We start from the raw sequence: 22,797 nt of genomic DNA, 5'->3' as shown, positions 1-22,797 counted from the left end.
CAAGCACCTCATAGCCTTAAACACTTATTAAAGCACACACAAGATTATAATCTTTCTCTAATCGATTACTTTGAGTAGTTTCTTGAGCGATGGATGACACCGATGTGTTATGACTTCATAGGCCAAAACCATATGCCCTTTGACTTGTCATTGGGTTCTTAATTACCATTCAATTGCATGTAAATGAAGAGAACCGATAAGGGTTTTTGAAACATGAATCTTCATTAACTTTGGCTAATGTTCTTTATAATGTTTACTTAGGTCATGGTAAAGGGTGAATATTCTTTATAACATTTCCTTAGGACATGTGTTTTATCGCAATCTTCATATAAGTAATGAAGAGTAAGGCCTAAAGTGCTATCTCAAGAAGGTGAAATGGTTTCAAGATAGATGGATTACTATAACCATTGTCAATCTCTAAAAGAAAGTGGATACTCATATAAAATGAGAAATCGTTTGATTTACATAGAATAAACAAGGGGAATGATTCAATTTGGATAATTATAAAACTTAGATGACGATTACCTACAAATATACATGTACAAGTCTTAGAGGCTAGGTTGCCCATAGGTCAATATTACATGATAAGTTGTCCATAATTCAAAATCAAATGGCTAGGCCGTCCATATTTAAAATCAAGGGCTAGACTATTTATAGTCCAGACTTAGGGGCTAGGTTGTCCATAGTTCAAAATCAAAAGGTTTGGAAATTGGTGTTCTTAGAAACTTGAAAGACATAATTTATCAAAGCAAATGAGGTTTAGGAGGCTAGTAATGACCCATGCACTAAGCATAGCTTAAAAGAGAGAAGCCTATAAGCTAGCAATTGGTTGAGAGGAATTAGTTAGAAGTTAAAAATTGCTTGGGAATGGGAAGAATGGCTTTGTCTTCTGAGTTTACAACTTTCTATTGATATCGTTTGTCTTCTCATGCAAGCTTTCAATTGTTTGTTAGTTTGTTCTTCGAGAGTCTTAAAGTTTGCTCATGCATTCCCTTGCTTCTTAGGTTTCTCGGGGCAGATGGTGTCCCTTGTCCCCTTGTTTATCATTGAACACTTGAAATGCATGCTCTCTCTACTTCTCAAAATCTCTCATGGCCAAGGGACACCATCGCTCCTTGTTTAGCATTGAACACTTCACATATGGCCTCTCACTTTCACATTTGGAAACGAATCAGGAAATTATTGGGGTTTCGAGTGTGCCTTTAGCCTTACCAAAAATGCACCAAATATCAAAGCTCGAACATGAGGTCGTCGAAAATTCAAAACAAAAGACGGGAGAAAGGAAGCTGGCCATGTATCATATCATCACATAAGAGGCAAACTGCCGAGCTCTTAACCACTGATGATAAAAAGGAAAGAAGTCGCAGATTGTCGATGTATCGAAGGAGCAATCTCTTGCCAGCAGGCAATGCCTGTTCCCGCATCCATTAATTGCTGGCTTCAGAGCTGACCAAGGAAGCACTTCCCCCATTGCCGGGAACAGAGCATGAGGTCTGCTGTGGGTGGGGCTTCCCCTTGCCCCTCCCTGGGTCCTTCCAAAACAGGACTGGTTTTCAGAATACCAGAATTTGGCACGCACAGAGCATCACTGGGTTTCCCCAAAACCGAGGATCCAAAATTGAGTCCATCAGTATTGGAACTTAGTCCATCATCAAGCCCTCAGTACCATTCAAGAAGGGGGGCCCATCCTGCACGCTGCAGTAGACCCAACTGCAGACCCTCCTGTGCTTTCCATGCAGCCGGAGAGCCCGTTTCCGTACAGAGCCTGGAACAGGCTGTCACATGCTCTGGCAGAGGTGGAAGGGACCTGGAAGTGCAAAGGCTGACACAGCCCTTTGGTGATACCTTTGGACCCATCCTCACCACTGGTGTCGACCCCAGCTCAATCATCGAATGGGAGCTGGACTTCTTCTCTCGGCCTATAATAGGCGGTGAAGGGAAGCGCGTTTGGGAACTGGTTGTTTGTGACAGTAAGCACGCATTGCAGTTTGCAAGGTTTTACCCTAACAATGCTGTGAATAGCATTGCTCTGAAGGATGCAATTATCCACATCATGCAGACTTTATCCCTCCGGAAGCCTCATAAAATCAGATTTTTCAGGTAAGTTTATCCAAACATTGAGCTCTTCCAGTGCTAAATTGGACTCTGCAGTAACATTTAAATAAAATAGAGGCTCCTCGTTTGCAGCAAGTTTTCTATCTCGTGCAGATATGAAGGCACATTTTATGTGCTTTTATGAACGGAGTACCTAGTGTACTGGAGATGTTTTCTAATTACATGTTTTTTGCATGGTCCAAAAAGCCTTTTTTTGGGTATTTTGATAATTTATATTGTTATTGTTATTGCTCTTTGCAAACACTAAAACAACATTTTTTGCATGATTTGATAAATTTAAAAGCTCAATTTATAGTCCCTGCCAAAAACACTAAAAGTATGCAAAATGTGCATAATGTCTGCCATTTCACTAGAAGTAATTGGGGAAAGTCAGCATAGCAAAGCAAATAAATCTTCTTGGAAAATTTCTAATGTCAAGCCAACCATAGGCTAGATGTGGTGATGCTTTCATTGTAGGCATATTGGGGGCCATTGGTACATGCCATTGTGTGCGTGCATGTGCACAATGCTCTTTTTTAGTTTTGATAATATGTTATATTACTAGAGGAAATCTTAGAAGAGCTGAAAGCCCACTCCTTTTTGCAAATGAGAATACCCAATGTGAGAGAAAGTTCCAAGGAACACTAGGTAAGATTGATCAATCTCCTTTGATTAGGAGGAACCATGCAAGCGTGGATGCAATTATTGATGATAGAGTTGGTTAATCCTAGATGCTTAGAAAATATTTTATGTTTGCAGTCAATCCAAATATTCCATAGAGTTCTATATTTGTCCCTATCAAGACATCGAGTATCATACAATTGCCATATTTGTTAGAGACCTTGAAAATGAGAAAAGAGATGTTTGGGATGGAGCATAGTAGATAACTTCATAGTTTCTCCATGTTATTTGAACAGCCTCAAACCAAGTGTTACATCATCGCCAAGGAACAAGTATATCTAGGTGTGACCTATAGAAGTTATCTTCTTGTTTGTTAGTGTTTGCACTACCAATAGTGTACTTATAGTGCGTCATCATAGAGAGTGTGTCAATGGCAATTTATTTGTGTATAAGTTGCTTAGACTAGTTTTTTACCCTTTAGTTAGGTTGTGCAGCTTCTAAATGGTTTTTGCATGATCAACACTCCAAGGGCGTAGAATTGAAGTTTGTACAAAATCTTTGGTTCTTGATGGTCAATGGCCAATCTTTCTATGCTATTATTTGAAGATAATTATGACAATTAGAAGCTTGAAATTTGCTTATGTATGTATTGCAAAATGCAAGCTCTAACTATCTGCTATTACTTGAAGATGATTATGACAATTGGAATTTGCATATGTATATAGTGTAAAATGCAAGTTCTATCTATCTTGTCAAAAGTGTGAAATTTTATATAATCCACATCCTCATTCAAATAAGAAAGCTCAGTAATCTTCCCTCTTGTTTTAAGGTTCCTACAACTTGCTACAATGATTAAAATATAGTAGTCCTTCTTGAACCAAAAGATTAGCATTATATGCCGTAATTTGCACAAGTCTAGCTATCGTTGAAGCAAGTTTTTTCTCCTCCTCTAGTAAATAGCATGAAATGAGTGGGGATCTATCTTTGTTGGATTTTTTTGTCTCCTCACATGCCTCAAGGAGGTTCTTTGTGATCGGCATGTTCATGATGTTGTTTTTCCATAAAGCCACATTCCTTATATATGGAAAATCCTTTCTTGACAATCAAACAAACCATGGCTTGTGTTGAGGTTATCATTTGCTCAAAATCAAATTGTCTCTTTGAGTCTTTGGAAAATTCTCTTCTAGAAGCAAGGAGTTTTCCTTAAGGTCCTTTTCTAGATATGGATGGTTTTGTCTTGGTGGCTCAAGGTTCACTTTTTCTTTATATGAAGCTGAAAAAATGATTAATTGTCCCATGTTATCAAAGGAAAGAGAAACTTTGAAACTTGTAGGGGTTTTTGTGATAAGTATTAGCATTGCTAGGCATCTTTAATGAACAATGAATGGTTGAATGGACAATAGAGAGAAAGAAACAAGGGACCTACGTTGGGAGATTTTTATCTTTAATTGTCTTCTTTTGGGAAGAGGAAAGAGCCTTTGCTTCTATATCCTTGATACTTGTTGGGGGTGGTGAGATAGATACTTAATACTATTAGTCACCTTCAATGGGTGACAAATAGTTGTAGACAAACAAACAAGGTACCTAGGTCCATATGTATTGAATCTCTTTTCTTTGTAATTTTCTAAAGAATTGCCATGTTCAACTTCAAATATTTGTTATTTCCATTTTTCTTGAACAATCAAGCCTTGAAAATAAGCAAATATTGCAATTGCGAGCATACTACATTGTTTCGGGGTGTTTACACAATTGAATAAGAGAGACAATAAGTTAACAATGCTGAAAGGAAACTCAATGAACAAACCAAGTATGTGAGGTATGATAGGATGTATGCTTTAGGAGTAGAGGGTTGTCCCAACAGCCATTGTTTCTCATGGAGGGAGGTTAAGGGATGGGGAAGCGTGGCATATGCCAACGATTGAGTACAGCAAGCCACCAATGCTTGATGCAAAAATTTGATGAAGAAACCAAGGTAGTAGTAGTGGCTAGAATGGATGCTGAACGCAATAGTTTTGGGGTAGGAGAGGGATGCAAAGGCCAACTGCAACAGTGTAGATACTGGTTTGTAGTCGGATAATGATGATTGCCACCTAGATGGTAGCAAGAGAGGAGACTGAGAGCAAAATGCAGCAAGAAATGAAGGTTGGAGATGCAAATGCAGCCTGTCTCAGCCTGAGGACATTGTTATTAGTGGAGGGTCTCTCTCAGCTGCTGCCACATAGTCACCTCTGTAGCAATGCCCACCTAGGATCCAACCAGCACACTAGAAATGACACAAGCCATATCCATGAACATAAGGAATTGGACATTAAAACCATCTCCTTGCCATAGAGCCAAATGAGCCCACCCTTGAGCTTGGGAGCTAGTAGCACTTTGGGTCATGACCACATCCCAAGAAATGGTGCCCTATACCACCAACCCACACCCATCCTAGTGTACAGACGTTTTGGCCAATGGGCCAAGAGTTCAAGAGTGGTGACTACATAATATGCACAATAGGGCCTTGAGTCCTATAAATAGGGCTCGGTTGCCCTAGCCCCAAAGCGTCCTTAGTGCATACACATTAAGTCACTTTATAACCTTTGTAACCAATGCTACTAGTGTCCATTCGAATGTCTGAGGATGTAACACTTCTCTCCTTATGTATGATTGTTGTCCTCAATAATATCCTCAGGAACGAAGTGGAAAAAATGTCTCTTTAATGAACATATTGACTCCTAAGTAGTCTTCGCTTATGGGCAGTTCTTCCACTTGACCAAATACGTGGGATAAAGTCCTATGATTGAGAACCAATTTGGGTTCAAGTGGAATATAATGAGCAACGTCCTCGAGTTATGGGCCTTCCTAAATCAAAACAATATGTTCACCTTGCCCAAGTTGTTCTTTCAAAGGACTCGGGTGGAACATTGGTGAATTTGGATCTTTGAAGGTAAATCAAGCTCGTAGGATATGGTAATCTGAAAAGGATCATAGTATCTCGAAGATAACCTGTAACACTTGTTGGTAGTCATTGAATCAGAGTTCTTCCGGACTTTAAGGTAAATCCACATATCCTCGTGTAGCTCTTGAGGCACACGATGTTGGTTACTTTAAAATGTGGCACAATCCTAGGCCGTTTTCACGCTTTGCTTTGCAATGGTCAACATTTTTTGCATATTGTACAGAAAGTCGACCATGGATTACATTTTCACTCCTTTGAGCTTGACGGCAATTGTCAATGGTTTCGGCTCACAATTGCACATAAGTATAAGCAGGTTATAATCGGTAGCCGAATGCTTAGCATTGTTATAAGTAAACTCAATGTGAGAAAGGCAACAATCCCAATTAGTTTGTCTTGGAGAGACATATACACGGAGCATATCCTCCATAGTTTGATTTGTCCTCTTGGTCTGTCCATCAGTCTTAGGATACTTCGAGGATGATATGGACAATCTAGTTTCCAATCTTAGGAAAACTGTTTGCCAGAAATGGCCAATGAACTTAGGACCTTGATCATTGAATATTTCATTGGGCAAAGCATAAAGTCTATAAAGATGCTCAACAAAGATACTAACCAACTTCTGGCTTTTCATAGTCGTCTTTGTGGAAATAAATCGACCCATTTTTGTCAATTGAGCGATCATGACCCAGATCAGGTCATGATCTCTATTTGTATAAGATGCTACAAAATCCATAACTTATACAATATTTTCTGGGGGTACCTTGATTGTCAAGTATACACACTTCACCTTGTTTAAAAAGTAATCCATTACGAATGGAATACTTTTCCACCATCTTTCTCTCAATAGCTAGCTTTTGGGCACTTGGATTGCCAAGGCTTCTCGAGCTACTAGGCCTCTCTTGAACTAGTTGCCGAATCTTTTCAAAGTGAAGATAGTTTTAGCAACACTTTTTAAGAGAGAGAGAAGGCAATCAAAATTTCAGAGAAAGACAAGGCCTTAACTTTGGGAATCCAACAAAGGGTAATCTGTAACCATATTAGTTGTGTAACCAGCCTTTCTTCCATGGATGGGTGGTAAATCCCTGATTACAACTTAATTACAGCAGCAAACAATTAATGCAAATTTGAAAATACAAATTTACCTACTGATCTTGGACAATGCACACCCGATTGGCCCCAAAAGTGGCGCCCCTTTCGGTATTTCTTTAGCTTTATCAAAGAAGAAGTAAATTTACAATGGGATTCTTGATCCCCTTTGCAATCCAAACTCCCCTTGCTATTCAAAGTGACTAACAAGTCTTCAATCTATTTTGCCCCTTGATTCGGGCGCTTAATTGGCCTTCACCCACTTCATAGACGATGAAAAATGCCCCAAATTCAACGGCTGGCTAGTTCTCCCAGTTGAATTTAGCTGAAATTCACCTTCAGCCCTGTTGAATCCAAGCCTTGAACCTTACAATTTTTGGCATGCTTCTTGACGCTGCTACTAAACTCTAATTTCTGCTGCAAAATAGTAGAGACAATTTTAATTTCTCGGCCTCCAAGGATCCAAATGTTGAGATCTTTGGAGAAAGGCTGTGAAATGGCTGGGAGATGAGAGAGAAAGCTATAGAGAGAGAAAATTCAGAGTTTTGTCGTGAAGAATGATTGAAAACCAGTCAAATGCAGCTGTTGCCCTGTCACAACAGCTTGTAGATACAAAGAACTAAAGAAAACCAGCATTTACTACTGTTGCCTTGTCTCAACAGCCTGTAGATGCTGTCACTTGCTGTTGATTGGTCTTCTCCTGCACCTAGCTGCCTCAAAAGGTCCTCCAACGGCTATAAATCAAACCAGCAACATCTCCTCCCTCTCTTGTGTAGGCTGAATATACTAAAAATGCCTCTCTCCAACTTGTAAAGACGTTTTTCAGTCTTGCATGGGCATTTTTGACAAGTGGCAGCCTTCCAAAATGGTTTTTTTAGCGTTATTCATAATTAAATATTAATTTTCAATCTTTAAATACTAAAAATTAATCTGATTGGCTAATAATTAAATTGGCTAGGCAACTTTCATTCCCGAGTGTCTCTACGTCATCTTTGATGATCATATTGGCATTAGGTACCATTGAACGCCACTTCTCTAGTGTTACCAATTGACATTTATGGTCAAATGAATGATCTAGGCCAACAACTGGCACCAGATACCACCAAGTGCCTATGCGGCATAACTTATAGCAACTTTTGCCTTTGACATCTCGTGATTTTCTCAGGTCCCAGACTTGTAAAATTTACTCTAATCCCAGTTGCATCTCACATGTGCAACATTTACTTAATCATGTGATTAAAAATTAATCCACATGTTAAGTGAGGTTTCAAAAATACATGTCCTCATGACAGACCTGCTTGTAGATTTTTGGCCTAGCCTTTCCAAAATTTATAGATTTTTCCAAAATTTATAGATTTTCTGATGTCCTTGCATAGACCTATTGCTAGGTCCTTTGCATTCATGGATTAGTCTCATTCATATGGTTCTTCAAGTGACACAAATTGGCATTATAGATACTTCAGTCATTTACTAAGACAAACTCTCTTTGTTTGCTTCTTATGGGAGCAGATCGACAAGTGAAACTTGACACAACTAGCAGGTTTTTTGCTATTTTGATTTCACCTTTAACCCAGTTAGTTTGTCCAAAAAATAATGTAAGGTATCACAAGAAAAGAAGGGAGAGAGCATGTGTTTTGCAGTCTGCATAACTATTCATAGCTTAGCTGCTACTCATCAAGTGTTATATACTTGACTTGCTTTTGTGCAAACTCATTGCAGAATATCTTATGTCTTGCTTTTGGTGATGCAGGTCTCAAGTTCGGCCCCTTATATCAAAAGTCTGTGATGAGCTTGATATACAACCTGTTCCTAGCCGTAGGGTATGTTAGGAATTTGAAATGGGCAGAGTTTTTGTGTTCTTTTGTTTGGATTGATGTCTAACATAAGCAAAACGTTTTAAGATGTATATGCTACTGTAAGTTCGTTTCTGCTGCTATATTGTTGGCAGTTTTTTGAGGAGTTTGACATTTGATGTATGCAACAGTGCATCACCTTGATACGATGGCTAAACAATCGATATACATCTGTTTATGCACGATATCCTGGCTTTCAAGCAACTATTGTTCCTCTTTCACCATCAGAGCCAGGTTTACCTCGTGAGCTTCCAGATGCATTGCGAGGAGAGCAGTGGGCTTTTGTTCAACTCCCTCTTGCAGGTTGCCTCAAACTTCAATTGAATAATTTTGGCTTCTTTCAAAGGCATGGTTTCCTTTTGTATGTGTGTAATGTATGCTTGCGAATTAAACCTAAATGGATTTTTGCACAATGATCTGTATAGACATTTGTGGAGAAGGGATTCCCTCTGTTCACAATAAGAATGGCAGCACTGATGATTCTAATATTGATCAAAACATTTCTTTATGGCAAGAAATTTAGGCAGTTATGACCTTAGGTGGGAGATTCGGTGACAAGTTTGTGAGCAGCAGATGAACCAGTCAAATCATTTATCTTTAGATGGTCCAGTCAAATAATCTATCTTTAGATGGTCCAAGACTGCATTCAAATTCATGGATATGCTGTCCAAGATTTTGACATGCCTAGATGTGCTGACTTATCTGTTGCAGTAGGAACTTTGGCTACCAAAGCAAACTGCCAGGAAGGGACTGTGGCAGGAAACAAGCAGAAACGTCTAATGTCCATAGCCTGAATGGAAAACATATTGTGCACAGTGAAAATGTGACAGTTGTAGAAGATATTGTGCAGAGTAAAAATGTGAGATTGTAGGTGTGGCTTACAATAGAGCCGATTTATACATTGTCTTACATTTGGCTAATTCAGAATACATTTTCTTCATGGCATGGATGTCAAGCGGCTAATTCAGAATATATGTTCATGGGATGGATCTCAATTGTAAGTTGAAGAAGGGGGCATAAGATCATGCTAGGCTAGAATAACATGACATCTCATATATTTAAGTAGTCAGTTTTGAGAAAAGAGGTATATTTGATGATGCTGGGCAGTTTTCACTTGAGCTCACCTTACTGTGAAACCTCAGTTATAATAATGGCCTTTGTTTTGCCTTGAGGGGACACCACATTTGGTCTCAAGTCAGTTTGCCACCATCTAGTTGTAAGCAAACTTGGGTCTATGATATGTGAAAGCAAGCAAGGCTGGTTCTCAGAGTGAGTTTTGATGAGCTCCACCCAACAATTTTCAGGGCAAACGAGTCTGTGATCCTAATTCTTTTGAAAAGAATTCAGTGGCTCTAATTGTTAAACCTACAAAGATGTAATGTATACAGTTTGTGTACTATTGAAGTGTAGAGAAGTTTGATTTGTGCCTAGTATTGTTCATGTTTAGTCATTGTATTTTGTGCTGGAACTTTGGTATGTGTGCTTCATTTGGACTCTAAAGTGTTACTTTCTGTTTTGGGGAAGGTGAATTCTTGAATGTTGCAGGGCATGCTTGATTGAAGATTTGCAGTAACATGTTAGTGGGCTCATCAGCAAAGTTATTATCTTATGTGCTTGCTCTGCACTTGGCTCTGCAGCAGACATATTGACAGCCAGCACATGGCCAAAATTTTGATTCTTTGGTGGAGCAAAAGGAGTAGTTGGCTACCTTTTGTAGTGGATGACACTCATGCAGTACTGCATGAGTTAAATATTTGGAGCACACACAAGGTTGACACTACGAATACTTGCACACATCCATTTGCAAAGGATGCCATGTGTGGCCAATACAAGTATTGGCTATCCAAGTCCAAGTTTGGTGTATGCAAGAGTTTTCATCACTAGGTGCATTGGTACACATGCTTGTGGATATTCTTGTAAACGAGCACACCAACTTTATGTTGCTTGAAAGTAATCTACCGCTTATGGAATATTTTGTGCTATCTTTATCTCATAGCCGGCTTATATGCACTCAGACCACCTAAGCTCTGTGGGCTAGGGGTTTTGTCTTGAACTAGTTGCTGAATCCTAGCAAAATGAGGATTTGTTTTGGTGGTGCCCTATCAGAGAAAGACAGTAGTCAGTCAAGATTTTTGAAAGAAAATAAAGCATAGACCTTGAAGATGCAAGAGTATGCGGTTGGGTAGTTGCTCCCTCATGGTAGCATTATCTCACAATTGAACTTTGAGATGAGTTGCATCTGCCTTGCCTTGTGGTCATAGAGGTTGGGTTGTTCTCAAAGAAGATATAAGAAGTGGTGTTGCATGCATACAAGCACATGGAACCACTAAAACATACACATACACATGTTCTAAAGACTAAGTTTAATTTATTTATTCTTAGGGATCCATTTTTCTAGCAACCATGCCAATTTTCCCGTCCACCTAGTTTACATGTGCGTCCTAGTTTACTATTGCACCCTTTACTCAAGCTATGTAGCTTTTCGGGGCGAATGGCTCAAATTGGTTGAAAAAATGTCCCTTGTTTCCAACCATCGATCCCAACTCTCCCCCCTTGTAAATGCTGGTGTGAGATAGTATTGAGGCCGAGCAACCGTGCTCTAATGGGGGGAAATGTAATCCCCCTCCCCTAGAAGAAATTGTGGTGCGCTTGAAGGGGATAGGGGAAGTGGAGTTTCGATAGCCCTGTACAACCCCACTAATTGTTACGAAAAGGGTAGTGCTAGCAGGATTTAAAAGTGAATGATGATTCTGATTGGTCATGCATTCAATCCTCTTAAGTTTTTTCATTTTTTGTTTTCTTAAGCTTTTTTATTCCTCCCTAAATTTTTCTTATTAACGCCATCGATAGCTTCTTTTCAGGCATGATATGGTAGAATTGAGCGTAAGATAGCTTACAACTCTCTTAACAAGATAGGTCAGCCACCTTAGATGGCTTCTCTTCAACCACGTCAATCGAGTTCATATGTTTGGACATGCTTCAACTTGCTTTGGAGACCACTACTTAGATGAGAGATGGTCTCAACATTTTCTATGAAGTCCATAACTTCTTGACAAACTCAATGAAATGGAAATTGATTGCGATAGCTCACACAAAGTAGAAAATATGCTTTATAGGCCTAAATCTCACCTTTTGGGGTTAATAGCAATATCATTAGTTGATATTACATGTAGATAACATAACTCCATGCAAGAAAACTTGCACTTAAATTTTCTTCCCAACCCCTTTGCTCATAAGATAGAAGGTAGGAAATATGCCTTTAACATGTTGTATGATTCACCACCTGCTAGAAAGATACAAGAGTAGAAGTTAGCCCAAAGGCGTGGGAAGATATAGATTGCATGTGGTGGTTATACAGGATGAAGAAACCTCAACCAAATGAAGTTTTTGTCCAATTCATTCAAGAGGAAGTTTGGGATCAATGACAATTGAATGTAATGACCTAGCTAAAACTCATGTTGGTTTCATTAGAAATAAAAACTTCCCCTTGCTGTCCAAAATGACCAGCAAGTCTTGAGTTTGATTTGCCCCTTGATTCGGGCAATCAATTGGCCTTCACTCACCTTTGATGGAGATGGAAAATGCCCCAAATTCAATGATTTGCTGGTCCCTTCACTTGAATAGGCTAAAAATAACATTAGCCTTGTTGAATCCAAGTCTTGGAGCTTCCAATTTTTGGCACGCTTCCCAAGGCTACTGTTAAACCCTAATTTCTGTTGCATATTGGGGTTTACAGCAGAGAAATCTGAAATTGCTCAGCATCTGGTAATCTCAATGCTGTAATCTTTGGAGCAAGGCTGTAGAAAGGCTAGAAGATGAGAGAATGTTGAGGAGAGAGAAAATTCAAACTGTCTTCACGAAGAATTGAAGAAAATCTATCATTTATTGTTATTGCCCTGTCTCAACAGCTTGTAGATGCAAAGAACGGAATAAAACCAGTCATTTATTGTTGCTGCCTTATCTCAACAGCTTGTAGATGTTGTCACCTGTTGTTGATTGGTCTTCTCCTACTTGTGGCTGCCTAAGAAGATTCTTCAATGGCTACAAATTAGACCAGTAGCATCTCCTTCCTCTCTCTTGTAGGTTGAATACACTAAAAATGTCTCTCTCTAGTTTTCAAAGACATTTTTCAGTCTTGCATGGGCATTTTTGACAAGTGGCAGTCTTCCCAAATGGTTTTGCAGCATTATCCATAATTAAATATTAACTTTTAGTCTTTAAATAGTGAAAATTAATCTAATAGTTATTTCGATGCTCTGAAAAATAATCTGACTGGCCAATAATTAAATTGGCTAGGCAACTTTCATTCGCGAGTGTCTCTATGCCATCTTTGACCATCAGATTGGTGTTGAGTACCATTAAAAGCCACTTCTCTAGTGTCACCAACTGACACTTATGGCCAAATGAATGACCTAATAAATTTACTCTAATCCCAATTACATCTCACATGTGTAACATTCACTTAACCATGTGATTAAAAACTAATCCACATGTTAAGTGAGGTTTCAAAAATACATGTCCTCATGACATGAGGTGGTTGTCAAAATCTTGATTTTTGCTGTAAATTAGGGTTTACAGCAAAGATTGATTGAACTCTCTTTCTTTGATGGCTCAAACTACTGGAAAATGCTGAGATAACTTGAGAGATGGTTGGGGGATAAGAGAGAATGTTGTAGAGAGAAATTTCAGAGTTTCATTGTAAGAAATGTTGAAAAGTTACTATTGTCATGCTCAAACAGCCATGGAAACTGTCTCCTACAGCCTAGGACTACTGGAAAGATTATTGTCCCCTGTTGTATATTATCATTTGTATTAGAAGGACCTTGGACTACTGTCACCTACTCTCAGAGGGCTTCAAATTTCTATCACTTCTTGTAGGACTGGTCCATGGTGGCTGCAAATCACTTAGTAGCATCTCCTTGCTTTTTAATAGACTCGTTCTCTCTCACAATGGTTGGAATAGACTTCTATCAGCCCTTAAAAACGTTCTTCCCACTTGCATGGGCAAGTTGTACTAAGTGGCAGCCTTTTAATCCTATTTTTCAGTATTATCTAGCTTATTAAATTAATTTTCAGAATATTAATGTTAAAAATTAATTAATAATTATTTTAATGCTAAAAAATTAATTTCATTAGCAAATAATTAAATTGGCTAGGCCAATTTGTCTTACAAGTATCCTTGAGCAGTTATTGTTAGCAGTCATGTTTGTGATGTCTTGTCATCTCTTGCCTGTGAGCCTCAGTCTAAGTTAGACGAGGACTTTAGGAGTTTTGACTTGTCTATCACTTGTTTTGACGGAGGAGGTAGCTCATTCTAGAGCACTCAATTTATTGCATTTCAATGCATTTTCTTCTCCAATGGGGATTTTATGTGCATTTCCCGAGAAAGTTTTTGCATTCTTCAGCCTGCCTCACTTGCCAGACATTGTCCACCCTTTCTAGGATTTTTTTTGAGCATTTTTGGCATTTTTACCAGCATTCAATGCTGGTTGGGAGCAGTATTAAATGCTAGTCGGCCATATTTTTGGCCCCAAATTTCAGATCGACCGATTTTTTGGATTTTTGGCTATTTATAGCCATTTCCCACTTAGCAGTTAGTTAGATTATCATCTTCCCTCCTTCCTTGGCAGGTGCGCACTCCGACTCAGTCATCTTTCTTTGTCTTTGGTGCTGTCGTTATCATTAGCCTGATCTGGTGCCCTTATTGATGTTGTGACTAATCAGTTCTCCTTCTATATTCAGCATTTGTTCCTTTTTTAGTGCAGGTTTCTTTTCTTCTTCTCTTGTAGATTGTCTCTCTCTTCCTTTGTGTTCGAGTTCCTTCTTCCATTGCACACTCTTACATTGTATCAGAGCATGGTATCTAAGAGCGACGTAGAGTTTGTGAGGCCATCCACATCTGTGTTTGCTAGAAACACAAGCTCCTAATAGCTAGCGACTGCATCTGGTGCTTAGGCGTCATCCTCCCTACTGGGTGGAGGTGACTGTCTGTTGGCCGAGTGACTACCTTCTGCAGCCAAATGCAACCTTTCAGGAGCCAACGACAACATTTACATCAGCGTTTTGGTGCTTTTACATCCTTCGTGAGCAGTCGACATCATTTTCTCCCTCACACAGATCTTCTATATGAGCTCTCTGTATCTTGTAGTTGATTCCTCTTGTCTAGGGGTTGTCCATAGCTAATACTGTCGCCTACAGTTGAGACATCCAAATCAACTGTCACCTTGTACTTGGATGCAATCGCTTAGTTGTGGAGGGTCCGAATCTACAATCGCCTCCTTAAAACTTACTTGTGGTTGGCTGCGATGGTTGAAAATAGGCTTACCATGGCTGCTCACACCTCTTCCAACTAGAGCAAGAATGATCTCGTTTTTCCTCTTCTTCTGCCTTTTACGAGCCTATACAGGCAAGTTTGCCAAGTGGCAGCTTTCCCAAATGGTTTTTCCAACATTATCCATAATTAAATATTAAAATTCAGCCTTTAATTACTGAAAATTAATCTAGTTATTATTTCGATGCCTAGAATAATAATCTGATTGGCCAATAATTAAATTGGCTAGGCATCTTCCACTCTCGAGTCTCTCTTTGCCATCTTTGACCATTAGATTGGAGTTAAGTACCATTAAACGCCACATCTCTAGTGTCACTTAACTGACACTTGTGGTTAAATGAATGACGTAGGTCAACAATTGACACCAGATACCACCAAGTACCTGTGCAACATAACTTATAGCAACTTTTACCTTTGACATCCTGTGATTTTCTCGAGTTCCGAGCTCGTAAATTTACTAATCCCAATTGCACCTCACATGTGCAATCTTTACTTAATTATGTGATTAAAAATTAATCCACATGTTAAGTGAGGTTTCAAAAATACATATCCTCATGGCATTTTTGGACCCAAATTTGAGGTTGATCAGTTTTTCGGATTTTTTGCTATTTATAGCAATTTTTCACTTAGCAGTTAGTCAACAGCTTGTCTCTCTCTTTGTCTGTGTTTGAGTTCCATTGCGCACTCTCACAGTTATTAGCCCTTATATCGGCATTAATTAATTAATTAATTAATGCCTAGTGTTTAATGTCATCATTGACATTAGTAGCCAATGAATTGGTCTAGGTTAAAATCTGACACGAAGTACCATCTATTGCTTGTTAGACATAACTTATCACAAGTTTTACCTTTGGCACTGACTGATATATTAGGGTCCTAGGTCCCACACTGAAATAATTGACTTGCATCTCACATGTGTAAGTTACATTAGCACATTTGATTAACTTTTAATCAAATGCTAAGCAAAGTAATAAAATTTCACGTCCTCGTGATATTCGTGATATCAAAGAGCCAACAAAGGCACCTATAACAAGTGGCATCACTAAGGGGATCTCCCACTTCCATAAGCTTAGACTCTGGGTCCATGGGGCATGAAATTAACTGACACTACACGAATAAAAAACCATGTCTCCCTCATTGAAGAGTCACTCTTGTCTATTTAGATCTGCATAGGCTTTCTGCCTATCCTTGGCAACTCTAATGTCTTGTTTGATGGCCTTAACCTACTCATCCATTTCCTCGAGCATTTCCTTAGAAGCTTCTACCCTTAAAGTAGGATCTGAAAAGTTCAACAGGGTATGGCAATCATGCCAATACAATGCTTGAAAAGGTGTCATTTGAATGCTTTGCTGGTAGGAAGCATCATAGGCAAACTCTACTAATGGTAGATATTGAATCCATTTCCTGAGTTCACGACAACAATAAGCTCTAAGGATATCTTCAATGACTTGATTGACCCTCTCTGTTTGGTCATCAGTTTGAGGGTGATAGGCTGTGCTGAAATAGAGTTGAGTCCCAATGACCCCGAATATCCCTCTCTAGGAGTGAGATGTGAAGAGGGAGTCGCGGTCAGTAACGATCCTTTTAGGCAACCCATGGAGCTTGGATATCTCCTTGATGAACAATCTGGCAATATCTAAAGCTTTATAATTTGTCTTGACTGGAATGAGGTGTGCAACCTTGGTGAGCATGTCTACTATAACCATAATTGAGTTGTAGCCCCCTTGCACTAATGGTAACCCAACAACAAAATCTATGCTGATAAATTCCCACTTCATTTGGGGGATGACGAGAGGTTGCAGCTTCCCAGGCATCTTGACATGTTCTGCCTTAATGCGCTGGCAAGACAAACAATCCATGATATATTTAAGCTCAGCCTGCATGGCATTGCGCCAAACATCCTATGCAAGAGCCTCATTGACTATAGGAGGCTTATGGCCCTAAAGAATGTGTGACATAAGGGCATAGTTCATGTAGAGTGAACTATCCCATTGGGCCTAAAGCCTAGCTGACCTGTGTGGGCCAAGAAGCATCTTAGGGAACTCAGTAATTTGTGAATCTTGTATGAGCCGCTGATACCATTGAGGAATGGCAATAGGTTCATCCGAGTGCGGAGGAGAGCAAGGAGCCTCTGATACTTGTAAAGTACCTGTTTATGGAAGGAACTTCCCCTCACTAAGAGAAGGCAAAATCTCCTCACGTGATGAAGAAGACTTTCCCTCTCTCACCTCAATCCCCCTTAGAGGAAATTTGAGGAGATGGGAAAGGAAGACTCGATGATGAAGTAGTAGATAATGGAGTGGTCAAGGATGGAGGGGGAGAAGGTAAGGGAGAAGGGAAAGGAGGGGGAGGAGTTGTAGACGACAGAGTGCCAAGGGGTAACTTGGAAGGAAGGGGAGGTGTTGATGGTTGGGGGAGGGGGGCAAGGCAAAGACAAAAAACCACGTGTAACAAAAGTACCATCAATCGGATTCTCCTTGCTCACCTCAACCTTGTGAGTCGTTGGGTCATAGAGCCAATAGCCCTTCGTGGTCGTAGTGTAACCAACGAAGATAAGCTTATTCAACTTGGAATCGAGTTTGCTTCGTCATATCGTGTTGTCCACATGACATATGCCTCGCATCTAGAGATGCGAAAGTGGAAAATTGAAGGCTTCTTTCCAAAGAAGGCTTGGTAGGGAGTCGTATCTTGCAATGCCAAAGTAGGTGACATGTTGTGCAGATATGGACCGCAGTAGCCATTGCCTCACCCCATAAGGAATGGGGAAGACCCTTGTGCTTTAATGTTGATCGGGCCATCTCAAGCATAGTACGATTGGCACACTTCACCACACCATTTTCAGATGGTGTGTTTGGATGGGAATATTCCACCCGAATACCATGATTCCTACAAAACTCGAAAAATAGATTAGAACAAAACTCACGACCATGATTTGTTCGGATCCCTCAACCTTTGAAGGAGGTTTGTATCTTTGCAAACACCTTCCACTCACAGAAGTGGGAGTATGTCTTGCTCTTATACTCTAAAAAATAGGGCCACACATAACTAATGAGGCGCTTCTAATCAGCATAAGGTACTTGGCCCTTCCAAGGGAGGCCATACCCATAGGTCTGCAAGGTCAGTGTAAACCAACTCTAGCGGGGTAGGTGCCCTCCGAGTAGCAGCTTGTGGATGAGGTTGCCCATGTTGCTTGCCCCTTATGTAGCTAGGGCATAGTCCAAGCTTGTGTGAAGACCGTGTAGCAAAGGTTGTGAGTGTGTAGAGTCCACCCTCGTGTATACCTGTCCAAAGAACAACTCTTGAAGATGTATCCTCCACTTTAATTGCATCTTGGGTAAAGATAACTGGGATATCATGTGTTCCATTGCACATAGTGGTGTGTCTCTATTGCATGCTTGTGGAGATTGGTTGCCCTTAATCACGACCTACCTTGCTATAGGTGTTACACTTATTGTGTTCCTCCTATGTTTTTATGTGAACACGTCCTTATCTCTCAGGCACTTTTTACCTTTTAGCTAGAGGAGTTTTTTCCTTGTGTAAACACCCATTGGTAGGTGTGGTACTTAGTACCTTAGGGATTGTACTTTCATTCATTCTCACATAGTGGATGTGACTTCCCAACTCTCTTCTCTCTTGTTCACTGTGAGTGTGCACCTGCATTTGAATCCTAACCTAACAGTGGTATTAGAGCTAGATCTCCTCTCAGCTGCCACCACCTTGCTCCCATGTCACCATAGTTACCGTTGAGCTTCGAGCTTGGATTTGATTTTGGTCAATTTTAGCAACCTATTGAGGGTTTACAGCAACAAAAGTAGCAGCAAACACATGTCGAGCAGCAGCCTGATTTTCAGCCCATGGATCAAGGCATTGCTGATTATGAAGTGGTGGATAAGAGGGCTGCTATTCGGGAAGCTAAAATAGACCCTAGATGGCTGTTAGAAGCATTATGGGACAGCAAACAGCCTGCTCCTCTTCTCGGTAGAATTAGAGCAGCCACTCGCCATGCACAGGGTACATTATTTACATGGGCACTCGTAGCTACTGTGTGCAATGGAGAATTTGTTTCTTTACACGATGCTTTACAAAATGAACATTGGATGACAGCTATGTAATCAAAGTTAAACTCTATTGATAAAAATGGCACATGGGAGTTATGTAACTTGCATGTTGGCTAGTGTGCTATAGGCGCTAATTGGGTTTACAAAATAAAACACAGATTTAATGGTAGCATTGATTGCTACAAGGCACATCTTATTGCCAAAGGGTATGCCCAACATCATGGGATTGACTATGATGAGACATTTGCACCCACCTCATGTATGGCCACCATTTGCATTGTCATTGCTTTGACTGCTTATTATGATTGGCATGTGCAGCGCTGGATATGAAAATTGCTTTTCTAAATGGTGATCTTCATGAGGAGGTTTATGTCACTTAACCTCTTGGCTTTGTTCAGGAAGGGTCAGAAAGCAAAGTGTGCCATTTGCATAAGGCCCTCTATGGTTTAAAGTAGGCACCTAAGGCATGGTATGAGAAGATACATGCATACTTGATTGCTCTTGGCTTCAGTAATTCGCACACTGAGAGCACACTTTATGTCTTCAAAGATGGGGATAATCTCTTGATTCTCATGCTTTATATGGATGATATGCTATTGATTGGACTTCATGAGACACATATCTCAGCTTTAAAAGCTGAATTGCAGTGATGTGACAGATCTTGGCCACTTGCACTACTATATTGGTATACAACTTATTGCAGTTGAGGGGGGTATTACTTTGCAGCAGTCTAAGTACATTGGGCAACTCCTTGAGTGTTTTTAGATGCAAGACTGCAAGCCTATCTCTACTCCCATTGAGACAAGCCATAGGTTTACACTTGAAGATGTAGTAGAACCTTTTGATGCTTCTCTTTTTCAGCAGGCCATTGGTTGTTTATTGTACTTGTGTAATACACAGCCGAATATTTAGTTTGGAGTCTCTCAATTGGCATACTTTATGCATAGCCTTGGTACTACACATTGGCAAGCAATTAAATGTGTCTTTCATTATCTCAAAGGTACTCAAACATTGGGTCTTTATTTATCCTAAAGGCATTGCCCTTTGCTTGCATGCATTTACATTTAGTGATTAGGCTAGTTGTTTTGACACAAGAGTGTTCACTAGTGGCAATTGTTTCATGCTTGGTGATTCATGCTCTTCTTGGCCGGGCAAAAAGTAGTCTATAGTGGCCACATCTAACTGTGAAGGTGAATATAGGGCAACATTTACAACTACATTGGAATGTGTACGGCCTAGACGCCTTTTGATAGTTCTTAGTGTGGAACAATAGTCACCCATGTCTATCTACACTGATAGTTAGAGTGCTATGGTAGTTGGATTTGATCTTAGTGTGGAACAACAATCACCCATTTCTATCTACACTGACAGTTAGAGTGCCATGGAAGTTGCGAGGAATCCAGTTTTTTATGCTCGCACTAAGCACATTGAGGTGCATTATCATTATGTTAGAGAGAGGCTTCATGGAGGGGAGATTGACTTGGTTTATATCCCTACATTGGATAACTTTGCAGATGTGTCTACAAAAGCTCTCTCTAGAGAGAAGTTTGAAGCCTTTCGTAAGGCTCTTGGTTTGATACCGTTTTAGGATTGATCTGCCCCATATACATTCACATCATTCACTCGAGGGGGGTTTGTTGCACTTATTGTGTTCCTCCTATGTTCTCGTGTGAATACTCCCTTATCTCATGGGCACTTTTTACCTTCTAGCTAGAGAAAGGTTTTTCCCTGTGTGAACACCCACTAGTGGGTGTGGTACTTAGTACCTTAGGGATTGTACTTTCATTCATTCTCACATAGTGGATGTGACCTTCCATTACTCTCTTCTCTCTTGCTATTCACTTGTTCACTGTGAGTGCGCACGTGTTGTTGAATCCTAACCTAACAATAGGTTGAGAACCACGACTCTCTTTCTCGTGTGAAGAATCTTGTTTTTTATGCTTGCATGAAACACATTGAGGTGCAGTACCATTATGTTTGAGAACGGATTTTGGAGTCGAAGTTAGTGGTGGCCTATTGTCCTACGACGTGCAATGCAGCACATTGAGGTGCAATACCATTATGTTTGAGAACGGATTTTCGAGTCCAAGTTAGTGGTGGCCTTTTGTCTACGATGTACAATGCAGCAGACATCTTCACAGAGCCTTTGTCTTAGGCTTCTATGCTTTCATCATATGCACATTTTAGGCCGTCAGCCACTCCCAGATTCTGAGGGGGGTGTTAGCATTTCTTGTATTGATGTTGGTCATCTCTTGGTTGTGAGCTATGCAAGAGTCTAACAGAGATGGGAACTTTGACAGCCATCAGTGCATTTGCATTTCCATTTCCAGCTTAGTTAGTGAGTTTCAAGCTGTGCTCACACCGACGGGGCTGAGTGCATTTTGTTTTTGACATGCGGCAGGCTGGTGGTAGCATTAACTGCAGGGCAGCAGTATTTATTGCAGGTGGGCCAGATTTGCTGCCTATTTTGGCAGTTGATTGATGAGTTTCATCATTCTTCAGTTATTCATAGTTGCTCACCATGAGCCTGCCCGTTCAGTCTGTTACCTGCCGCACCCCCCACCCCCCCCCCCCCCCCCCCCCCAACACACACACACACACACACTCCGTTTTGCCTATTCTGATGCCCTTATTGATACATATGAGCTGCATGTAGGGGTTGATCAGGCCAGCCTTGTATTCAACATTTAGTTTTAGATCAAATCAGAACCCTTTCTTTATTATTTGTGTTCTTTCTTGTCCTCTCCCTTCCCTTCTCTCTGTCTTCATGATGCACTTCTGTTGTGCACTCGCACAATCTGGTCTCTATCGTAACTAACAACTAGTTCTTGCATTACAAGAGGAGCAATAGAGAGGTGTTTCAAATCATACAATTTAAATGGTGATATGAATATGACATTGGGCTTGGTTGGGATGAACATGATGAGTCACCAATGACTCTCTTGAAAGTGGTATGTCCTTCTTGAGTGGATGAGGCGGCTAGCCTCATCAATTGAAGGCCCAATTGAGGGAAGATTGAGGAGTGCAATTGGGCCTCCTTCTATGCATGTATTTTCTAAACTCTTCGTTTGTCATCTACTTAATGTTTGGTAGATTGTAAGAAGAGGAGGGGAAGGTGCATTGTCTTCCTCATTATTGAGAGAATAATGTTGCCTTAGGGTCCCCAAAGGAAAAGCTTGAGAACACACCATAGGCCTCCAAGAAAGAGGTGTTTGAGACATTATGAGTTAGTTACATTCATTTGTGCACATTTATACAGACCAAGCTTTTCACGATAGCCTTGCATGATGCTCTCTACAAGAGCATGGACTCTGATACCATGTGAACATATGCTAGGGTTTGCAGAGAAACACAGTGTGTGTGGACATGATTAAAACACAATGAGCTCAAAGAAGAGCACAAAACGCAAAAAAGGAGAAGATTTATTTGATGAATGAATGTATAAAACTGAATGAAGAAGGTAAAGATGTGGGTGCTCAAGGAACAGAACTGTTCAACGACCATTGATGCTTGTGGGAGTGGGCTGAGGGAGAGTGTCATTGTCCATATATGGATCAGAATCGCATCAAAACAACCAAGAACAATGTCGATATAGTAAGCTGCAGACGAGGTAATTAGAATGCATGCAGTCAAGGTGTATTTGGTGAAGAAGAATACTAGATTTGATGTCGTGGAGTATTTGGCAGAAAGAACACAGCCAATGGAGAGTATCTGACAATACTGACAGTAGGAGGAGACGTAGATGGTGCTGGACAGCAGACTGGACCTGAAAACCTAGACTTGCAAAGGCTATAGAGGGCTGGAAATGGCAGT

At 40.2% G+C, this 22,797-nt stretch overlaps 1 protein-coding gene across 1 annotated transcript in view; it reads left to right on the top strand.

The window, feature by feature from the left end:
* The first annotated feature begins 1,253 nt into the window (after nt 1-1,253).
* The window catches only part of LOC148032057 (protein TAB2 homolog, chloroplastic-like), a 42,526-nt gene continuing 20,982 nt past the window's right edge, over nt 1,254-22,797 (top strand). The window contains exons 1-3 of the mRNA XM_087682679.1: nt 1,254-2,100; nt 8,493-8,562; nt 8,727-8,898. Coding sequence (XP_087538805.1) covers nt 1,487-2,100; nt 8,493-8,562; nt 8,727-8,898 — 856 coding nt within the window. The 5' untranslated portion in view covers nt 1,254-1,486. The remainder of the gene's footprint in view (nt 2,101-8,492; nt 8,563-8,726; nt 8,899-22,797) is intronic.

The sequence above is a fragment of the Lygodium microphyllum genome, chromosome 8, assembly GCF_053477565.2.
Source record: "Lygodium microphyllum isolate KBCC chromosome 8, Lygodium_microphyllum_v1.1.10, whole genome shotgun sequence".
Taxonomy (NCBI): Eukaryota; Viridiplantae; Streptophyta; class Polypodiopsida; order Schizaeales; family Lygodiaceae; genus Lygodium; species Lygodium microphyllum.
This window is presented reverse-complemented; position numbering and strand designations above follow the sequence as displayed.